The sequence below is a fragment of the Mixophyes fleayi genome, chromosome 4, assembly GCF_038048845.1.
Source record: "Mixophyes fleayi isolate aMixFle1 chromosome 4, aMixFle1.hap1, whole genome shotgun sequence".
Classification (NCBI taxonomy): domain Eukaryota; kingdom Metazoa; phylum Chordata; class Amphibia; order Anura; family Limnodynastidae; genus Mixophyes; species Mixophyes fleayi.
This window is the reverse complement of record NC_134405.1, coordinates 130,416,226-130,439,007: the sequence shown is the minus strand read 5'-3', so window position 1 is coordinate 130,439,007 and position 22,782 is coordinate 130,416,226. Positions and strand designations below refer to the sequence as shown.

The 22,782-nt window shown below is 40.2% G+C and overlaps 1 protein-coding gene across 4 annotated transcripts in view; it reads right to left on the bottom strand.

The window, feature by feature from the left end:
• Nucleotides 1–318: 318 nt before the first annotated feature.
• Nucleotides 319–22,782, bottom strand: part of LOC142152043 (nuclear receptor ROR-alpha) — a 364,937-nt gene continuing 342,473 nt past the window's right edge. For all 4 annotated transcript variants that reach the window (XM_075208254.1, XM_075208255.1, XM_075208256.1 and 1 more), the window contains 7 exons: nucleotides 22,270–22,665; nucleotides 21,453–21,574; nucleotides 17,997–18,129; nucleotides 16,036–16,143; nucleotides 14,985–15,095; nucleotides 11,430–11,542; nucleotides 319–9,638 (listed from right to left, as the gene is read on the bottom strand). In XM_075208254.1, the coding sequence (XP_075064355.1) occupies nucleotides 9,474–9,638; nucleotides 11,430–11,542; nucleotides 14,985–15,095; nucleotides 16,036–16,143; nucleotides 17,997–18,129; nucleotides 21,453–21,574; nucleotides 22,270–22,665 (1,148 nt within the window). In that variant the 3' untranslated portion in view covers nucleotides 319–9,473. The remainder of the gene's footprint in view (nucleotides 9,639–11,429; nucleotides 11,543–14,984; nucleotides 15,096–16,035; nucleotides 16,144–17,996; nucleotides 18,130–21,452; nucleotides 21,575–22,269; nucleotides 22,666–22,782) is intronic.

The window sequence follows — 22,782 nt, the reverse complement described above, 5'->3', positions numbered from 1 at the left end:
AACAAGATGGTTTGTAGTCTGTTGTTTTTCAGTATTTGTTCCAGACTTATTCTATGTATATAGCACTAATTACATCTGAAGTGCTGTGGTATAAATGTTATTATTAAGATGTGAGGACACATTAGAGTAGGGAGATAGGGTGATCCTAGCTCAAGTCCACATTGCATTGTTACAGCTTCCCGGGATTTGTGTGCTACTTGGAAAAAGTTAGGTATAAGTTGTTTAATTCAGGTGTGGATTCTGCAGTAGTGTACACAATGTAGGATGCATTACAAATAAATAGAGGCTTTGTTAGAAAACACCACACACTCACAAAGATCTGATCCTGATTAAATTTATTGCAGAATAATTTACAGTTTGATTGTATTTCGAGAAGAATACCCTGGACTCAGTGTCTGATACAGATACCTACCAGATAGGTGCAGTTTTTTATGTATGTATTTATAAATATATATTTATGTATATATATATTCAGCCAAAATGAACAGACCCAAAAAGTTGGGACCTTATTTTTGTTCACAAAATATGTAGCGTAAGCTAGCACCACACAAGAAAAATACAAAGGATTAACAAGATCAGGCTCAGTCAAGCCTCAAACAGATATTATATACTAAGAAATCATTTTAACAGCATATAGTGATAATAATACCCTTTCACCTTCAAAGATGCCTGCAATGGATTGCTGGCATACGTCTTATCGAGAGTGAGTCTAACAAGTATATAGTGTCACTGAGTAAAAAAAAAATAAAAAAAATTGTAGATACACAAAGCCTGTATAGAGCGAGAGTACATATTGCATGTATAAACCATTAACTGCAAGATTGCTATGCTTTTACGTCCAGCAGATAGTTGCTATAATTTATTTAAAATAAGTGTGTAGATTTTTGTTATTCTATATATTTTTGAGTAGTTTGCATTTATGTAATAGAAAAAGTATGCACACAATCCATGTCCTGTTATTTGGTCGGTTAATTCCTCAAGTTTTATTATTTAAGGAAACTGGAAATGTAGGTGGTAGTTCAGCATTTATTAAGTAGCTGGACTGGATGTGTTCTAACTACCGCAGGTAGAGGTTAAAACATGTTAAAATTGTTAAATCATAAGAATTTTTATGGTGATAAGAAGCCACAGAAAAGTAATGGACAAATCCAGTCCACATTATGGCAACATTTGGTATCTGAGGTTGAAAAACACTTTTTATTGTAACATATCTCTGCAAGGCTACTAATGTAACAGAGAACAGCAGTATACAGACCCATATAGTCATGTGAAAAAGGAAGTACAGCCACTTTCAAATCTGTGTTTTTACTTATATGTTAGTCATCTAGTGCTCGACAAGTCTTAAAATTAGATAAATATAATCTCATGTGACAAATAACCAAAAAACAGACTTTACTTTTTCATTAATTATTCCAAAAATAAGCCAACATGAAGAAGCCATATGTGAAAGACTAAGTTCAACTTTACTGTTTCCATATCCATAACCCTTCACACATCATTATTTGATCAGTAGGAAGCGTTTCCACCTCTACCCAGGAAACCATCTATAATAGTCTCAGACAAGCAATTGTTGCTACTCATCAGCCTGGAATGGGTTATAAGGTCATTTACAATGAAATAGATTATTTTCAAAACTAGACCAAGTGGAGTTTGTTCTTAATGCACAAAGCTATATTTGGGGGAAATTGAAACACAGAGTATCACCACAATAACTTTATACCAACTTGCAAGCATGGTGATGATTTGAGGTTGTTTTACAGCCACAGGACCTGGACGTTACTCAATCATTGAGATGACTCTGAACTCCTCTTTATACCAGATTATTCTAAAGGAAAATGTGAGACTCTCTGACAACTGAAGCTTGACTGAAGGACAATCATGTTGGCTTATGTTTTGTTGAATAATGACAAAGTGAAATCTACTTTTTTCTTTTGGTTATTTGTCACAAGATTAGATTAATCCAATGTCAAGACTTGATGAGCACTAGATATTTGTCTATTATATCCTGATATCTACAAACTCAGATTTGTAAAAGGGTTACATAACTGGCGGTAACAGAAAATACAGTACTTGTATTACTTTCTGCTCATCATGTGATGGGTGAGTAGTATGGAGGTATCACAGGCAGAGTATGTATAACAATGAATCATGGACCCTAATTCTTCTGCTACAAGCCAACAGTATTATAGAATACTTGGTGGAACTGATGCCAGTCACTGCTCTTTGGACATTGGTCGGCTGAACTGTATAATGTTAACATTGGTTGTATTTCAGACTTGTGTTTTTAGGTCTCCTTTTGCTGTTTTAAACAATGTAATTGTTATACAGACTTTACAATTACCAGTGAATGACTCATACTTGGTTCTGCAGTCTCTACCAGACTAAAGATGGAATTTCAAAGGTTAACAAAAAAAAATAAAAAATCTTTTAGAAGATGATGTAATTACATTACATAGTTATTTAGGTTGAATGAAGACGACATACATGTGTGTCCATCAAGTACAACCATTCATTCTAGAAATCACCATTATATTATAATGCCATACCACATCTAACAAAGAATGTACAATGCATTGTATGGGATCCTGGCTGGACGACCAATCTCTTTACTTATTTCTCCCTCCTTCCCCCCCCCCCCTTTCCACCATAACACTTTGTCTTCTTCAGTATCTCTCTTTGTCCAGCTTCTGAAGAAAAGTTTTGAAGATAAAAATGTATATTAAAAAAAAAAAAGTATACAGAGGAACAATATTTTTCATAAAACTATCTGATTTAGAAGACAAAACAGCAATTTCATATCAACACAAACAAAAATTAAACAGCAAAAACCAAAACAGATTTGAACATGCCGGTGTATTTTCAAAAGATAAAGACAATGTAGGTTTATTGCTTCGACATTCAGTTCTTTATGGCTGGATAACCTCTCAGAGCGGATTTATTTTCTCCATATTTATATATAGATATTTTTAGACATAAAAAGGTTTTGCAGAAAGAAACTGGCAAAAACAAAGAACAAAAAACAGAGTAAAAGACTTAACAATATAACAAAACTAATTAAAACTTTAACACTGCTAATTGTCAATACATTTCAGTGGCTTAATGAGAGGGTGCTACATTCCAGGCAGATGGGGGAAATTTAAAACCAAGAGCATTTGTCATTTAAATACTGGATATTACTGAAATCTAGTGGTCTCCTTTCTGTGTCTCATCACTGAAAAATGCAGAAATATTTTTTGAGTATAATTGCTAAACTCTGTCCAGATTTGAGAAGATGGTCTGAGTGAGCGTTCATTCCTCCTGATTTGTAAGCTGATGATTTTCTTTATTTTAAACCATTTTTATACAATGTGAAAATATGTTTAAACACCATGACAGATGTTTGACATATTTATACTTGTTATGTAGCTGAAAAAATATTTAACACATGAATAATGGCCAATAAACAACATCTCTTTGAAATAATAATAATATATTTTTTTTAATAGTACTTTACATCTGGGATGTACCTACTAGTACTTGACTAACTGCATTCAAATCTAGTGTATTTAATTATTAAACACATTTGCTTTTACAATATAAAATTAACACTGTAACATGTAATAAAAAAAAGTATGCTATATGGGTACTGAGGAGGTAAACACAGCAGTAGCAGATCTCCAAATAGTAACATCAAGTGTCAGACAGTTCAAACATTTAGCTTGCTGCATCCAAGATCTCTCCAGAGTTTGTCAGTACCCACTGTACTGATTGCAGTGTGATGTCCTCATAGTGTTTAATAGATGGATAGTTTGAGGTTCGCTATTGCTGCATTCACCTCCTAGTGAATGCTACGCAGAGCAACATGCCACAGGCAGCTCCAGAACCACCTTATTATGTACCCTTAGAGGTCCGTGGGGATTTCCCCCTCTTAGATTTTGGGTATTTTCCAGCATAAAAGATTTTAGCCTTTGGATACAACTGTATCAAATGCAGAGCAGGGCACTGACATATTCGAGGGGCATGAAAATAGATTACTATGCCTGAATTATATAAAAGCGAAAAACGAAGAGGAAACTGGCATAATTAAGTGACATATTTATTAAAAGTTGCAGAAGTGCATATACAAACCAATAAATAGAATTAAAATAATATGTATCTATTATACCAATGTTTCAGAAACCTGTTAGAATTAAATAGATGTTTAAGGTAAGGCTGCAGGGAATATGTTTTCTTCCTAGCTACAGAAAGCTGCAAGGTGCCCTCAGAGTTTAACATGGCTAATAGCAAACAATACCAGTTTATTTACTTATTTTCAGCTACATAACAAGTACACACAGTGTCAAATACTGTGAGATCTGTCAGAATACATAGCGTACATATTTGCCAATATACATAGAAGACTTCGAAATGGCCAAGAGGAATTACAATAAGGATAACCAATTTGTACCAGAGGGGACACTTGCTAGTTTTTGCTGATGCCATACAACGGTTCCTTTACTTTACTATAGTATAACTGAATCAATGAAATGACATCCACCTCAACATATATATTTACAATAAGAAACATGGCAGAGAAGTCCCCTCTGGTATTAAAGTGATGTAAAGAATAGTAGTCAATACAGAGGTAGCCATCTTCTCCAGTATTACAAGTAAGGGTCATTACAACAGACTGGTAGAGTGCAATCAGGAAAACACTGTACATGAACTAGGCCCCCAACGTCTCTTACCATTTATTTAGTGGGATCATTTGTTTGGGTAATATGAAAATTATCCTCCAAAAAAAGCTTTCAGATTGTGAACACTGCCAAAACGCACTACTTAATCAGTTTGGACAACATCCAGGGTAGAGCTTTCAGTGGGGTAACGAAGGATAATGGACATTTTTCCCTTTGCAAAGACGTTTAATTGCAGGATTATATGACTGCCCCTTTCTGGCATCTTCTCCGATGTGGCAGCCTAACGAGATGGATGAGTAATTCCCTGAGGGAGCAAGGTGTATTTATATATTTTACATATTCTATATACATATTGCACATTAGAAGGAATGGGGGGAAAGTGCAAATAATGGTAATTCATAAACAATTACAGAAATCCATGGAATGTTCTAAAGCAAATACAAATCATAAAACAGGTAATGCAAAATGAACATGCAGCAATCTATATCAAGGATGAGTATGACCAGTAACAAACACCTGAGTGGATTGGATTCAGTGTTCAAACACACACCCAACTCAGAACTGCTTTGTTTCAGCTAAAGTAAACCAAAAAATGTATATATTTTTCTCTTCCTCCCTTTGGCAGACACCCCTCTCTTTCTGACAAAAGAATGGGAGAGCTGCATGTGAGCCATTTCACCTCAATTTTGGTTTACTTTGCTGCAGGAGGGACTTCAAACAATCCAAATAAATGTTGGATTTCTATCTATGTACAGGTAAGGGGCCTCTTATGCAGACGGTTTCAAAACCAGAGTGTAAATAAATAATATATGCTATGGTGATAACATCATACACACAGATATAATCACCTACAGCCACCATATGGAGCGCTGCTAAGCAATTTGCTGAAATAAAAAAATGTTGGGGGCAGTATGGTGGAAAACAGTTGTATTTTTAAAAATAAGACTATTTTTTAATAGACCAATTAGACTATTTTAGTCATTGTAGTCCAAATAATGAAAAAAAAAATAAAAAAAAAATCTTTATCCAGAAAACCCCAAGTCCCTAGATTCTGGATAATAGTTTCCATACCTGTATAATTGATCTAGTTATTTTTTTTTACACTCAATCCTTTTATTTATTGCAGCATATCCATGACAGCATATCAACGCAAAACATTAACGCCATTAGTACAATGTCTGAATACAACTAAGTGACATTTTGGCTATGGCACAGTTAAGAAAATTAAACACTTTTTTTTTTTGCATTTTTTTTTTTACCAGAGACATTTCTTGAAAATACAAATTTTAACTTTGAATGTTTGTTTTTCTTCTTTATAAAATTTTTACAATAGTCGTTTAGTTTGTAACTTTTTTTCACATTACAAAAAATCTGTTTATCATTTTGACCGCTAAACAAATCACATTTTTATTGCAGGAATAGTTCAAGTGCCTTTAAATATTTATACAAGGGTTAAAAAAATAGACTTTTTCAATTATTATGCTTTCTAAAGTGGTCCAGGCTTTGTATTAAATATTGTCATTGTATCCCATTCCCACTTTAATTATACGCATCTTAACACTTAAAGCGGCCAAAACATACACACAGACACACACCTGCAATATTTCATTGGACATGTTGGGACTGTACAATTAACACAGAGGCCATGAGTAGGTTCATCCATTGTCTTTATGTCACCAAACAAGGTAAGGTTGCAAAACTAATAACATTTATTACGGTGGAATTTAAATGACCTATAAGCAAATTACCATCAAGTTGCTAGCGACATTGTCTAAGGCAGAGGTAGGCCACTAATGGCGCTCCAGCTGTTGTACAAAGACCCTGGCTGCCAGGGCATGCTGGGATTTGTAGTTTAACTGCAGGAGAGGCACATGTGGTCTAATACAGTGGCAGTTTAACTGAGGACCCAAATGGTAGTGTGCCATTGTTCTAAGACCCCAGGAGATATAGTCCTAATAAAATGTATTGCATATCTGAAACTATCGGAACCCAAAAATGGATCCTGGGAACCCACTTGGAGTTCTAACACTCAGATTGTGCACCTCTGGTCTAATACTAGTTATCAGTGACCTTACTCTACTGGATATAAAGCATGATACCCATTGATTTCACAGCTAAGCGTAGTGCATATTGTGAGCCATAATATTATTTTTCGCCCCCTTAAACTGTATTTAATTTTGCACTTATATTTGTTTTTACTCTTCTCCTAATTTATTGCCAGCACCTGACAACATCAGTGGCATCATACACAAGGTGAAGAGGAGACATGCTAGTTATTTACAGTGGACCTGTCAGCAGGGTTTTGAAAGTAAAAGAAATTATGAAAAATGACTAAAAAAATGTTTTGTACCCAACGTCCACCAGGGACAGCAGGAACACATTTATGAGATACAGGGCAAAGGAACTGTGGTTCCCATGGAATGCACGGCGTCAGTACTGCTCTTTTCTAAATGGAAAACATGCTTGCCTGACATTACCCTAAGTCACAGGCAGGGCTACCAGCCCATCCCTTTAATTACTAGTACATGTAAAGTACACAGCTTCTGTGCCTTATTAAAAGCAGTTTTTAACCACAAGCTGTCTGTCCAGTTGGTAAAAATTCTCAGAAGCTCTAAGTCGAGCAATTTATATATATTGGGTGTATTTTATGGGAAGCTGAGCACCAGGTAAATAAAGTGCACAGTTTATTGTGCAGTATTTCCTCTATTTTAAATAAAAACAATGCCATATGTTACTGTCAATTTAGGTTTCCGTTTTCAACACACAATCAGAGGACTATAATTTATGCAGAGTTGATAGATCTTCAATCCCTCTTAATATTCTCTTCATGTCAAGGACTAAAATACATAACTTTTTTAAATTGGGGAATGAGGGCGCTCCTTACTGAGTATGAAGTAAGTGCACCAACATTTGCAGAGCAGTGCATAAACCAGATTCATTATTATTACATATATTACATCTAGATAAGGGGAGCAGAAAGGGTGTATATTTAGAGGTGTTTCTAAAGTGTTAGGAGGTTGTTTTGACATTTACACTTTTGACTTCTAGTTTGTACAGAGCAGAAGGTTGTGCGCACTTTGATAAGTGCTGGGGGGTCATCTAGATGCAACGGTTCAACACTAAGAGATTAAGGTCCAGTCTGCTTTATCCCTAAAGGGTAATTGAGGTTTATTGCTGATAAACATAATGTACCAGCATCATTGTTTCCCTTCCATGGATTAGAATTATTTAACTTTTGTGGGCATAGTGGCATAGAATTCAAGGAATGCTGGGTTATAAAAGACATTGCGTTTTTTATGTAATAAAAAGATCAGAAATCTGGTAAATAAGGCGGTAGCTTCTAATAGCCAGCACTAGAACTATCACCATAAATTCACAATGTTGGACCCATCGCTAATCTTAACTATTGGTCACACTGTTGAATCAAAATAAAAATATAAAGCATGTTTAAATTCTATATACATATTAAGATATTCTATATACATATTTAGTTCAAGATATGTCTTGAACTAAAGGCAGTTTCCCCCCTTGGATCAGGCTTGCCAAAGGGAATCATTGGACTTGGGGCACTTCATCCTGTATTGCCAGAACTTCCAGTGACATGGGCTTAATGTGGCTCTGGCAGAAGTAACTGCACAGCGTTATATCGCTATGCCTGGCAGCTGTACACGCTGGGCATCAGATCTAATGCTCTGAGCTGTGTGTAGGCGACACTTACATTAAACACCAGTGCTGGACTAGTGATGCTGCAAAGTGCGACTTTCCAAGGGGTATTTTGTATACTTTAAAATGGATTGCACAAAGGTTTTGAATAGTAGGCATTGTACAGATCTGTGTAAAGTAATTGCATTATAAGGTAATGATAATTATGATTAATAAATGCTGCTTATTGATACGTTTTATGAGCCTCATTGCTGAGAGTGGATTTCAGAGAGTGAGTGCTTGATATGAAAAACAAATTATTTATGACAAGTGAGGATCTAACATATATATAATGTCCAGAAAGGATCTGACCTTGCCCTGTAGGGTGACACAATGGGACAGAAGGAAGTAATGGCAATGTGCTTTGTCCATCCCACCGCAGTGTGACATACAAACACCTGGCTGGTCACACTGCCTATTGTCATGATTAATTTAAACCCAGTCAGTACCATACTTATGAGAATCGTAAACAGTTTAACTGGACCAGCCGTATCCCTAACCCAATCACTCAAAAATCAGCAGCAGTGACCGCCCCAACACCCTCTCAAAAATCTATTGCTTTTTTCACTAACTCTCAAATTCCTGATGTGCACACCAAAATACAAAAAAACAAAAAACACACATTTCACTAAACAAAGGGAAAAAGAGCAGTAGGAATTAATAAAAAGGTGCAAAACAAAAAAAGTGCCATATTAAAACAGACCGGAATAAGCCTACATCCGGCCTCTACACTTTAAACAATATCTCTTTAGCCATATAAATGTTCATGCCCACGTACCCTGTAATACATATATTTATATATAAATATTATTTTGCTTGTATTGCTAGAGACCTCAGAAGTCTCATGGTTAAAAATGCAGGTGTGGTTCTCTCTTACCAGCCTGCCCTGCGATTGGTCCTTAAACTCTCTCCTTTACCTCTTGTAAACAATAACCCTGGGGAGTGGGAGGTCAAGGACAAATGTCTGTGCATGTAACCCCTCTAACTCTCCTCCAGCTCCCAGGTTTGCGTAAAGTGTCTTGGTTCCTCTTTCCCATGTACACATACACACGGCTGTGTGTATAGCTAGATATTCATGAAAGTGTTGTGTATTCCAGATGTCAACAGCAGGCTGTTCTATCCCTCCAGTTGCATGGCTGGCTCATATTCAGAGGTAAAAAGTTCCTTGTAGAGGGGAGGGAAGTGATGTCTCACAATGTCTGGATATATTGCTTTAAATGCCATAAGTTTCTCAGCATGACGCCCACACAATGCACGCAAGGTGGAGACTTTGCATATTAACTGAAAACAAAAAAAAGCTTTCATTGTCAAAGTAACAACACTAGAAATTTTATCTATAGTATAAGTGTAAAGATACCACATACCAAACAGTGACTTTGTGCTACAACCTTGCTTTATATAACCCATACTTGCCTACTCTCCCGGAATTCCCTGGAGTCCTCCCATAAGAGTAGGAAAACCTCCCGATTTTGCAGAAATTCATGGCATTGAATGGCAGGGGGCGGAGCTTAATTGTGTCATTAAGCCCCGCCCCCGCTATGCAATGCTGCCATTATACAGTTTTGATACACAGTGCTAAACATCTACTATATAAATGCCTAGTGGCGTGTGTGAAAAAAAAAAAAACAAGCTGCAGCGCCACCTGCTGGGCAGTTATACACTGACCTATATATTTCTTGAAGGAGAAGTGACAGTTGGGAGTGGTTGGTGGTTGCCGGGGGTGACAGTGGGGAGTTTTTAACACCTTAAGTAGCTTGATGAAGGATGTGGCGATGAAGATGAAGGATGAGGTGATGGAGAAAAATGATGAGGTGGTGACATGTAGACAAAACCACGTTAAAAAAGGGCGCTTGCGTCGGGAAGTAACGCTCTTCCCCTGAGGAGGCCTGGGCTAGGCCCAAATGCATGACAAGAACCTTTTTAACACCTTAAGTAGCTTGATTTTACTAGAATGCATGAGTATCATGCACGGGTTAACTTGTATAGTATATGCAGCTAAATAATCACAGTTCTTTTATTAAAATGGATTTCTTATTGTATTTTGAGATTTTTGTATGGTGTGCTGACAACATAATGGAGGTGTGTCCTTTCTTCTATTTTGCAATTATTGTGGAATTGCATGTAGGTGTATATTGAACCATATGGTCAATTAAAAAAAAAGTGAGACTGGATGCTGGTTCAGTGGTGTGCTGATCTGTACACGTAAGACCAGCCTGCTAACTTTGTGGCTTCAAATAGGCATCAATGTGATACACTAAAAAAGTGTCTTAATGCAGCCATATACAACATGGTATTTTGAGCTAACTGTATCTTAAGATAGGCGCAACTCAAATATTGCAGTGTGTATATGTGTATTGTACACATGAAACTGTGATAAAATCAAATCAGGCCCACCATAATATATATCATTTGGAGGTCTAAACGTGAATATACAAATAAGTGTGTGTGTGTGTATGTTAGGGAATTTAGACTGTAAGCTCCAATAGGGCAGGGACTGATGTGAGTGAGTTCTCTGTACAGCGCTGTGGAATTAGTGGCGCTATATATACAGATGATGATGATTATAAATGTGTGTGTACAGTTGGCTCCTTTGCTGCTAGAGCCTAATTATCCGGCCACCTCAGGAACCGTCACTGTAGATAGTTGGATACTACTGCCTTGTGGGGTTTAGCCGAAATGAATTTTTGAGCATATGGTTGGGCTGATGTGTCTGAAAGATCTGGCCATTCAGTGCTTGGGTCAAATGTCCAAATCAGACAAGTCGCCATTAGCAAATGAAGGCATACATTATCCAACTTCATCTGTTATCTGTCTGAGCAATATCTGAACGTTGCCCCATCAAATATAGATTGGGTTCAGGACTTTTTTTTTGGCCAATACAATTTGCAGCCAATTAGGTCTAAAATAACCTAATTGGCTGCCAAATGGCAGCGTGTACCTTTGGTGTGATAATAAAAAAAAAAAAAGAGGTCTAATTTCTAACCATGAGAAAGAAGTAACAACTCCTATTCCAGGTGAAACAAATATGTTACAGAGCTAAGTGACAAATGAGCTCATTACTTGCCAACGCACCTTTGTTAGGATCCCATCCTCACGATGGTTCTTTTGGAGAACATGCTGCAGTGTGAGTTGGATCTTCTGCTGGAGTTTCTCGATCTTCAACTTCTCCTGTAACCATGATCGGTCTGGACAAAAAAAAAGTTAACACGGTTAAAAAAAAGCTAATGATTGCCATACTTTGGTAATATATTTAATTTTTTGTATAGTGCATCATTAATCAGTTCTCATATTCCTTATTGGAGTGTAAGCTCTTGCAAACAAAGCCCTCAGCCCATTGTCTGATGGTATAGCCCTATACCGTAACCAGAATTTGTTGTAAAAAAATTTTTTTGCTTTAATAAAATAATTTTAAGGTAATGCACCTAGATCAAGTTGTTTTTTTGAGTGGGATCGGTCCCAGCAAGAGTGATATTGAGAGACTATATGATGAGTTGCTGTGGGGACCTGCTCAAAAGAGCTGCTGCAAGGCCTCTATTATTCGCGATTGATGTAAGCCTAATACCACTGGGGGTTACCAGAACTCACAGTGATTGAACTCAACATTTATTTTTTCACTGGGACTTGAGTTTGGGTGTTAATCCCCACACCTGGTGAGGATTTCCATTGGGTATTACAGAGAACCCTGTCTATGATATACTTCACCCTTATGTATATTTCTTTTTTCTGCCGATCTTTACTGATTAAGAAACGGTGACGAGAAGAGATAATTAAGAAGACATCAATACGGACTTTGATTATCATTTGGACTGCCATACTCTATGTGACGTATTCTAGCGCCTATCGATTTATCTTTTTGTTATATATGTTTAGTTAGGAGGGTGGTCTCTTGTTGATGTGATTTGGGCCACTGAGATATATTGGAGCGCTAATCTACCCTTACAAACAACAGTTGTTTGTCATGTAAAATTATTGGTGGCTGATATATACATACGTTTAGGATTTTTAACCCATTCTCTATGCGTGTTGCTGTGATCTATCGTCTCCCTGGACCCCACCAACAATTTCTTGAACATTTCTCTGCATGGCTCCCTCACTTCTTATCTTCTGACATCCCCACCATCATCAAGGGTAATTTCAACATCCCTATTGCTAATCCACGTTCTAATGCTGCTTCAAAACTGCTCTCTCTAACCTCCACATTTGACCTCTCCCAGTGGATCGAATCTGCTACTCATCAGGATGGCCACTGTCTTGATCTTGTTTTCTCTAGACTATTAGTTTGTAATTTGCTTAAAACTACTTTCCTCCTCTTGGATCATCACCTTATTAGTTACTCGCTCACTCCCAGTTCTTTACCCTACCCGCTCTCAAACTCTTCCAAGCTTCTTCATACCCACAAGAATAGTAACTCTATTGATCTTCAACAGTTTTTCACCTCTCTCCAACACCTTCTCTACCCGATCTCTACATTCCCACCCCGATATGGCAGTTCCTCATTTTCACCATCCCCTAGCAACTGCTCTTGATCAAGTGGCTCCAGCGGCTCTTCATACTCAGCGTAGACTTCGTTGTCAACCGTCGCACACTAAAGTAACACAGAATCTATAAAAACTTTCTCGCTAAACAGATAGTCACTGGCGTAAATCTTGTACCTCTAATGATTTCATCACATATACTGGTATCTACCACTCCGATCAAAGTGCTCAGGACACTGCTAAACAAGCATACTTCCAATCTCTCATCTATGCTCAGGCTTCTAACCCCAAAAGCCTTTTTAACACATTTAAATCTCTTCTAAACCCTCCCACCCGAAACCCTCAGACTACCATCAGTGCCCAGGATCTTGCTTCCTATTTCAAGGACAAGATTGGTAAGTTCCGACTTGAAATGGTATCATCTCCCTCTCCTAGCAATCAGCTCAATTCCTTTGTAGCACCCTCTGACATCTTCTCTTCATTTGATCCCACAAATGAAGAGGAAGTTTCTACTCTCTTCTCATCTTCCTACTCTACCTTCTGTCCTCTTGATCCCACACCCTCACAAATTGGTAGGTCCTTGTCTCCTGTGCTCATTCCACCTCTAGCTAAAATCTGTAATATCTCTTTCTCTATAGGTATCGTTCCATCACTATACAAGCACGCAGTGAATACTCCTATTCTGAAAACACTAAATTCTGACCAAAACGCTCTCTTAAATTACCGCCCCATGTCAAGCCCCATGTCCCTCCAATATTCTCAAAAGAATTGCCTACACTTGCCTCACTACTGGATTCTCTTCAGCCAGGCTTTCGCTCTCAACACTCCACAGAGACTGCGCTGACCAAGGTTGTCAATGATTTGATCGCAGCAAAAACTAAAGGCTATTACTCTCTTCTAATTCTCCTGTATCTCTCTGCTGCATTCGACTCTGTTGACCACTCTCTCCTCAGTGGCGCACGCAGGGGGGGTTTCCGAGTCTCCAGAAACCCCCCCCCTGCGCTAACTAAGTGGCCACCATAGCGGCACTGTCCTATACAGCAGCCGCGGCACTGTCAAACAAGCACCGCCGCGGACGCTTCTTTGACAGCGCCGCGGCTGCTGTATAGGACAGCGCTGCCGAAACGGAGCTGCTGCGCATGCTCTCTCTCTCGTTTTTTTTTTCTTTTTGAGTCGGGGGAAAAACCACCCCCTGAGAATCCTGCGTGCGCCCCTGCTCCTCATACAAACGCTACAATCCCTAGGGCTTGAAGGCACTGTCCTATCCTGGTTCTCATCCTACCTATCTAATCGCTCTTTCAGTGTTAATTTCTCTGGAACAACCTCCACTCCGCTTCCTTTGTCAGTTGGAGTACCACAAGGCTCAGTCCTAGGTCCTCAGCTATTCTTTATCTACACCACTTCTTTTGGAAAACTAATAAGGTCCTTTAGATTTCCGTATCATCTCTATGTGGATGATGCACATATTTATCTATCCTCTCCTGATCTTTCACCATCTGTGTTGTCTCACGTTACTGACTGTCTTTCTGTTATTTCATCTTGGATGTCCTGTCGCCAACTCAAACTCAATCTTTAAAAAACAGAATTAATAATATTCCCACCCAAAAACAGAAGCTTCCTGCCTGACATTTCTATTTCTGTTGACAACATGACCATAAATCCCACCCCGCAAGCTCGCTGCCTAGGTGTAATCCTTGACTCACAACTATCCTTTGCTTTTTGTCTTTCACTATTTTCTAGTTTGTTTTTGGGAGTTGACCACTCCCTCCAGGCTTTATAAGATGGAGGTTCAGGGGAAGGTTTTAAATGTAACACCCTGAATGTAAATTTGTATCACTAGCTTAGGGACTCACCTACAGGAGATGCCTTGACACCGGGCAGGTGAGCTTATCCCTAATATAGCTATATTGTGCACAAAATTCTCCTTTATGTTTATGCTGACACAGTGATTTTTAAATTCTGTTTGTTTCTGAGCGCCGGACAGCATTTTTCTTTTATTTACAACTATCCTTTGCTACCACATCAACTCTATATCTAAATCATGTTACATACATCTAAAATACATTTCCAAAATATGCACATATCTCATACAAGACACTGCTACCCCTTGAGCACACATCATATACAGGGTTGTAGTAGGATCCTCACTTACCTCCTGACATTAGCACAAAGGCTGAGAATAGAGCAATCTCATCCTCCGTCAAGTGCAGAGAACATAAACTCTTCTCAAACTCAAACACAAAGCTCATGAAGTCTTCACAACCTACAGTGGTGAGAGGTAGAGGGATTTCAGACAATATGCATAAAGGAAAGATACACAACCCAAAAAGGGGTATATGGAAACAGGCCTGTTCACAATCTTACTTTGCTTTACACACACACATATGGGCTTATTTGATGATACAGTGCTACGAGCACACATGATTGAACCCATCATGACCAGAGCTTTGTAGTTACTTTGTAATCTGTACTAGTATAGAATAAGTCAAACTGGTTGCTATTAGTTACAGCATGGCACATTGAACCATTTTATTAAGTTATTCCCATTATCCTGCTGTCTAATATTCATCTCTGCACACAAATATGCAATATATAAAATATACACAAAGACCTTAACATGTTGGTAAATTAGACTAAATATTTATAGATTTAGGAAATGAACATGAAATAACATACTGTACAGTTATATATTACTGACATTTGTGGGCAGAAAAGAATGCTGTTTACTTTTTATCTCCGAGGCTCAAAAAGCCCATTGTTAGTTCTGGTAATAGCTGTGACGGACATACATGGAGTATAAGGAGACACTGATCACCGACTAAAGCTACTGTAGCTTTCTGCGCTAGTGTCCTTAGGATGACTGCACATCACTACAATAAATCACAACGCAGCTGCCCACCTACACTACAGCAGGAAAACCAACCAGTTTCATCCATTGCTGTGCTTCTACCTGTACTAATGTTCATTGTTACCATTATTTAGGATCCAGTCAACAGCAGCTCTGTTCGATCTTTGGGCCTGAAAAGTTGATTTCTATTTAACCATTTAGCTAACAACAACAACGAAAATTTACCATTAGTCCTGAACTTCCCTAATCATCTCGGAAAATGACAAGGGAGGTCTTAAACAAGCACCATAATCAGATTGATTTGGGATTGATCTGAATTAGACTTACATTACATTGTGCAGGTCATTATATTTACCTAGCGATTTAAAGACCTCCATGCCTGCATATTTGCCGTCAAAATACACTGTGTTGTTCTGTGAATCGAAGGCACGACACATTCTGATAAAAACAACTTCCAAGGAGCCTGAAAAAGCAGAGACAGTACAGAGAATATTACAATAGGCATATAAAAAAGCAAACACCAACCCTAGGTCTGTACCCACCTATTCATACTTTGTAAATACAGCCCTGACCATACTACTGTAAAACTACTAAACAACACCAAAGGCAGCTGATACATTTAGCGGTTGAAAAGGGTACAAGGGAAAATTGCCAGCCCTAAAATGTGAATTATTCAGATAGTCATATTCTAAATAAACAGTTGTTTCCTAAGTCTCAGCCTCTGGCTGTTCCAGAAACTGGGCTCTGCTACAGACCAATAATCATTACTAGAGACTAGTAATCAGATGCAGGCACAAGGATTGGCAGAAGAACACAAACATACACACAGACCACAATGTAATCTGTGGACAGCATATACAGGCTGACCCAATCAAAACTATGTTCAGACTTCAGTCACACTAAGCAATCATTTTGGGTACAGAAAAACCGCTCTTTCAGACAAATTCTGACCAAAGTGGTTACCAAAATCACTGCGTGTGAATACCATAGTCGTGACACTCACTCTGCTCCTGCATTAGTATAATACATGTTTCAAACATTCAGTTTGTTCACTGCTCTGGAAAAAAAGATAATTATGTACTTTTAGGTTTTCTTAATGATAAACACTAGTTATTTAGTGGTCTATAGCAGTGATGGACAACAGGCGTCTCTCTGAGCCTTCACCTGTGGCCCTCAGCTCATTCCTGCTTTATTGTCAGACTGGTTTGTTATAGCTTGTATAAAATGCCTGTTGATATGTTATTACAGATAGGTGTCTCCTTCTTTGATTAAATGTATTGTTTAATATAGTACTGATGAGAGGTAACGTGCGGCCCTTTCTTGATTGTCCCTCTGTCTAGTGACTGTAGCCTATTTGCCTTAGGGTATTAATGCGGTCTAAAGAACCTACACTTTGAAACTTGCACATGCTTAGAAAAATATACGGACAGTAAGGAAAGCTGACATGTTGGGTGGATAACTTTATTACTTGGAATGAAACATGCTCTTGAAAAGAGAAGATGGTGACCATTATTGGGAGCTCCTATCATTTCTACAAAACAAGTAAGCTGCTAAGCCTTTTTACAAAGTATAGTACATAAAATGCACTAAGGGCTCACACATAATGACATTGAATAACAACGCTAGTTAAAAGAGACAAATCCTTGTACTTTTTCCTCGCTTTAACAGAAGGTTAAACGTGTATCAATTAATGTGCCTCAAACCTTCCCTGCAGCATTATTATTATCTTTGACTTACAAGGCGCCACAAAGGGTACGCAGCGCCGTACATTACATATACAGAAAACAGAACCAAAACACAACATGATACAAATATATACAAACACAGGTGACCGGGTAAAGCAAATCAGATTATATCTGACAGATAGTGAAAGGGATGGTAGAAATCAGCGAGAAGAAGGCCAAAGCTTAAGAAAACAGGCCTAGCGAAGCAGGCCAAGAGGTACAGAGGGTGAATGAGCAGTAGAAGGAGCACACAAGGAAAGAGGGCCCTGCTCATGAGAGCTTACATCCTAAAGTGCACGATGTGCTTCATGAGTGTTGCCATAAAACTCAATTGTATTTACAGAGACTTAACGCTTCTGAATGCCTGAAGGCAATGCTGAAATAGATGCAAAGCATTGTTATTTATAGGCTTTAAGAATACTAAATGCTTAAAATGAATGCCTGTATGTAATAAGTCCTATGACAGTCAGGGTGGGTCTACAAATAATAGGTACATTTTGATATAATTGCAAATGTAAGATTTTCATACATTCTAGTTTATCCTTGCTTCTAAGTATAAGTCACTTTCATACGTCTTTAGCTGTACATTTACCTGCTTTCAGCAGCACTATCTGGTCATTCTGACACAGCTCCATGAATCCATCAATGCGTTTGGCAAATTCCACCACATACTGTATGGCCTCTGTGATTTTTACTGCACAAAGCTGCCACATCACCTCCCGCTGCTGAATAGGGAAACACAGAGAAGACACTAGGTTACTTAAATACAAATATCGGTGTGCTTGAACCTGTGTTAGACAGAGTGCAATAATTTGTTTATTCCAGTGGGGGCATCAGTGTTCTAACAAACTAGGTTACAAATGGAGTGTTAATCTGAAATAATGAGACAAACAGAATAAAATTCAAAAAGGCTATAACACAGCAGACAGCTGAAAGAAACACAACATTATATTACAGATAAGATGTGATTGCTCCTCATTTTATGTTGGGATAAATCCATATTTTTAAACATATATGTCTGCATAATTGTTCATGTTGATAAGCACAGCTACAGTAATATGTAATAATATCCAAAGACAAATGGTCCATATAACTCAAGGGGGAATACTTTACTGAAACTGAAGCAATGGTTAAGTAAGAGCTACAAGCTACCACAGAGACAGGTGTATATGAACCATATGACTGACATGCATGGGTTATAATATTCATATAGCCGGGATTCAGATAAAATATACGGCCTAGATTAGAAGAAGGGAAAAGCAACTAAAGCAGTGGTTCCCAAACTTTTGCAGTTCGCGGCACCCTTAGAGTCTCCAAATTTTTTCAAGGCACCCCTCCAAAATAATTATTGAGCAGTCCTGTTTTAGAAGTAGTTGGGTCAAAAAATTGTAATAAGTATTTAGGTCAGGACAGAAATACTTATTTAGTTGTATGCAAAAATGCCCCCTCTGCATCCAGACACTCTGCCCTCAGGCACTTTGCCCCCTCTGCATCCAGACACACTGCCCCCTCTGCATCCAGACACACTGCCCTCTCTCACACTGCCCCCTCTGCCCTCTGTCACGCTGTCCCCCCTCCTCTGCTCTGTCACACTGTCCCCCCTCCTCTGCCCTCTCTCTCACAATGTCCCCCTCCTCTGCCCTCTCTCACAATGTCCCCCTCCTCTGCCCTCTCACACGCTGTCCCCCCTTCTCTGCCCCGCTGTCCCCCCTTCTCTGCCCCGCTGTCCCCATCCTCTGCCCCGCTGTCCCCATCCTCTGCTCTCTGTCCCCATCCTCTGCTCTCTGTCCCCATCCTCTGCTCTCTGTCCCCATCCTCTGCTCTCTGTCCCCATCCTCTGCTCTCTGTCCCCATCCTCTGCCCTCTGTCCCCCTCCTCTGCCCCTCTGTTACCATCCTCTGCTCTCTGTCCCCCTCCTCTGCCCAGCTGTCACCATCCTCTGCTCTCCTCCTCTGTCCCGCTGTCACCATCCTCTGTCCCCCTCCTCTGTCCCTCTGTCACCATCCTCTGTCCCCCTCCTCTGTCCCGCTGTCACCATCCTCTGTCCCCCTCCTCTGTCCCGCTGTCACCATCCTCTGTCCCAATCCTCTGCTCTCCTCCTCTGTCACCATGCTCTGTCACCAACCTCTGTCCCGCTGTCACCATCCTCTGCCCCGCTGTCACCATCCTCTGTCACCAACCTCTGCCCCGCTGTCACCATCCTCTGCTCTCCTCCTCTGCCCCGCTGTCACCATCCTCTGTCCCACTGTCACCATCCTCTGCTCTCCTCCTCTGTCCCTCTGTCACCATCCTCTGCTCTCCTCCTCTGTCCCGCTGTCACCAACCTCTGCTCTCCTCCTCTGCTCTCCTCCTGTCCCGCTGTCACCAACCTCTGTCCCTCTGTCCCCCTCCTCTGCTCTCTGTCCCCCTCCTCTGCCCTGCTGTCACCATCCTCTGCCCCCCTCCTCTGCCCTGCTGTCACCATCCTCTGCTCTCCTCCTGTCCCGCTGTCACCATCCTCTGTCCCGCTGTCCCCCTCCTCTGTCCCACTGTCACCATCCTCTGCTCTCCTCCTCTGCCCCGCTGTCACCATCCTCTGTCCCACTGTCACCATCCTCTGCTCTCCTCCTCTGTCCCTCTGTCACCATCCTCTGCTCTCCTCCTCTGTCCCGCTGTCACCAACCTCTGCTCTCCTCCTCTGCCCCCATCCTCTGTCACCAACCTCTGTCCCTCTGTCCCCCTCCTCTGCTCTCTGTCCCCCTCCTCTGCCCTGCTGTCACCATCCTCTGCCCTGCTGTCACCATCCTCTGCTCTCCTCCTGTCCCGCTGTCCCCCTCCTCTGTCCCGCTGTCCCCCTCCTCTGTCCCACTGTCACCATCCTCTGCTCTCCTCCTCTGTCCCGCTGTCACCATCCACTGTCCCCCTCCTCTGCCCCGCTGTCCCCCTCCTCTGTCCCGCTGTCCCCCTCCTCTGCCCCGCTGTCACCATCCTCTGTTCCCCTCCTCTGCCACGATCCCTCTCACTCTGCCCCGCGCCAGGCGCCAGCCATAAAAAACAAACAAACACAGAAACTTACCAATCCGTCGGTATTCAGTGACAGCTGCAGGAGAGAGGAGGCTCCTGGGTCCCGGCGCCCGACGGATTGGTAAGTTTCTGTGTTTTGTTTTTTTTTATGTCTGGCCCGCGGCACCCCTGGGAGCCGCGGCGCACAGTTTGGGAACCGCCGAACTAAAGTCTACCTTTCTTTTGAATTAAAGTGAACACATCTTTGATGTATTCCTCAGACAGATTCCAATAATAAAATAAAACAATACATGCCTAAGCTTTGGGTGAATACTATATATAAGTTGCTGGAATTGAAGTGAAGAATATATTGAACAGGGATTTTGACCTTTTTTTATTAAAACATTTTATATATTCATAGTATAGTAATTATCTGAAAATATTTTCGTTATCTTTACAACTGCTGCAAAATGAGACTACAGACTGAAAACTGTATCCAAGAAAATAGAATCAAGTTGCTGTCAACTTTTGGAGAGCTACCTTTTAATAAACTTGTGCCTCTATATAGTAAATAGAGGGAGGTCCATGCTCTGGGACCCCCACCCTCACCCACAGGTTGCAGCTCGTTACACAGTAGGGGGTAAATGTATCATACCCCGGTTTTGTCAACTCCCGCGAGTTCTGCGTCTTCGCAGCTTAAATTTAAAGCAGCGCTGCCTTGTAAAGGGAAACTTCCCTTTACAAGGCAGTGCCGCTATAAATTTAAGCTGCGAAGACGCCGAACTCGCTGGAGTTGACAAAACCGGGGCATGATACATTTACCCCCAGGTCTCAATCTGTGCGCTGTATTCTGTTACACTGAATAGGATGGACTGGGTCCTCCTATACTGTGAGCCACTTGCACCTATGGTCCAGCTCTCACACACACAGACTAGACTAGTTCTCTTTGATGGCTCATTGTTTTATGACTCTGGTTACAAGTAATTTTCTGAAGACCCACAATAAATAGAGGGTGGTGCATAACAACCCCTTTAAATGCAGCATCTATTTGTTTTCCATTCAGTACCTTGCTCTGGTAGCTTTCAATCTCGTCTTGGAGAAAGGTCTGCCATGTTATCTGCTGGAGCTCCTCACGTAAATACTGACAGGTTTCCATGTGGGACTTAGAGATGTTCTGAGCGAGATGTTCTGGGAATGAGAAAGAATTTGAATTATAATCCACACATCACAATAATGGTTTCCTCTAGGAGGTCTGATTTGAAAATCAAAGACTTAAAATTCAAATTTTATGAAAACACCACCCTGAAGTGCTGCACTGAGAATACGCTAAACTTTTCTCTAAGTTCTGTTTTTAACACCATTTGCAGATGGCATATCCTAGAAGGAGCAGTGGTAGCAAATCCGTTCCTACATTTATGGACTTGATAGGAAAATTAAGTCTTTTTATTTTTCATTTGCTGACTGGACTTTTGGAGCACACAGTATCTAAATATCTTTTCCAATCATGACACCTATGACATGTTCTGTTCAGTAACGAATTCTCCATTCACAAATCAGTATTGTTCCAAAACACATGTAGAGGGTACTTACCCTATTTGTTTTTTTAGAAATCACAATTGCCTGTATGTACAGGAAAATACCTGACCCACAACTGAAATATTCTCTCTTTGGTGTTCCGGCAATTGCTCAGACAAATGTTAGTCTTACTCATGTCAATCAAGAAGAGTCTTATCAAACATACAGTGCTCCATAAGATTGTCTTATTAAATGTAATTTCTATGTCTGACAGCTGATACCAAGCCAGAGGATGAGGTAAGGAGCAGAGGCTGAAATGTTATACAACTTCAATGCAGCTGCCACTGTTTATTTCTTTTGCAACTCACCAAGTTCTGCCATAGAAACAGTAGGGGAAGACTCTCCATTAGTGAATGAGCAGTATGGGAAGAAAGAGGATGCAGGGGTGTAGTCACAGAGAGGCTCCGGTTTGATGCCATTAACATCCAAGCCAGACTGGTCTGGGGAGGGCTGGATATCTATGTAGAAGCTGCTCACTGCCGACTCTTGAGTCTTGCCCTCATCTGGTGTGTGCCCTTCCATGTACCCCAGGTCATCCTGCAACTCTGTGAGCCCATTGGGGGTCAGGCTGTATCCTGCAGGTGTTAGTGGCTCTGCCTCCCCAGGTTGCTGCTGGTGATCTCGCTGTTGCTGCATGCGATGCTTCTGGACCTCGGCATACAGACTATCCCTCTGCTTCTTGGACATGCGGCCAAACTTTACAGCTAGTGAGAGATAGGAAAAAAGTAGTATATGGGAATATTGAATGGGCTACAGTTGGTATTTTAGAATGCAATGTGTGTTTTTGGCTATAAAATACTACCATATAGTTTGCTTTTGCC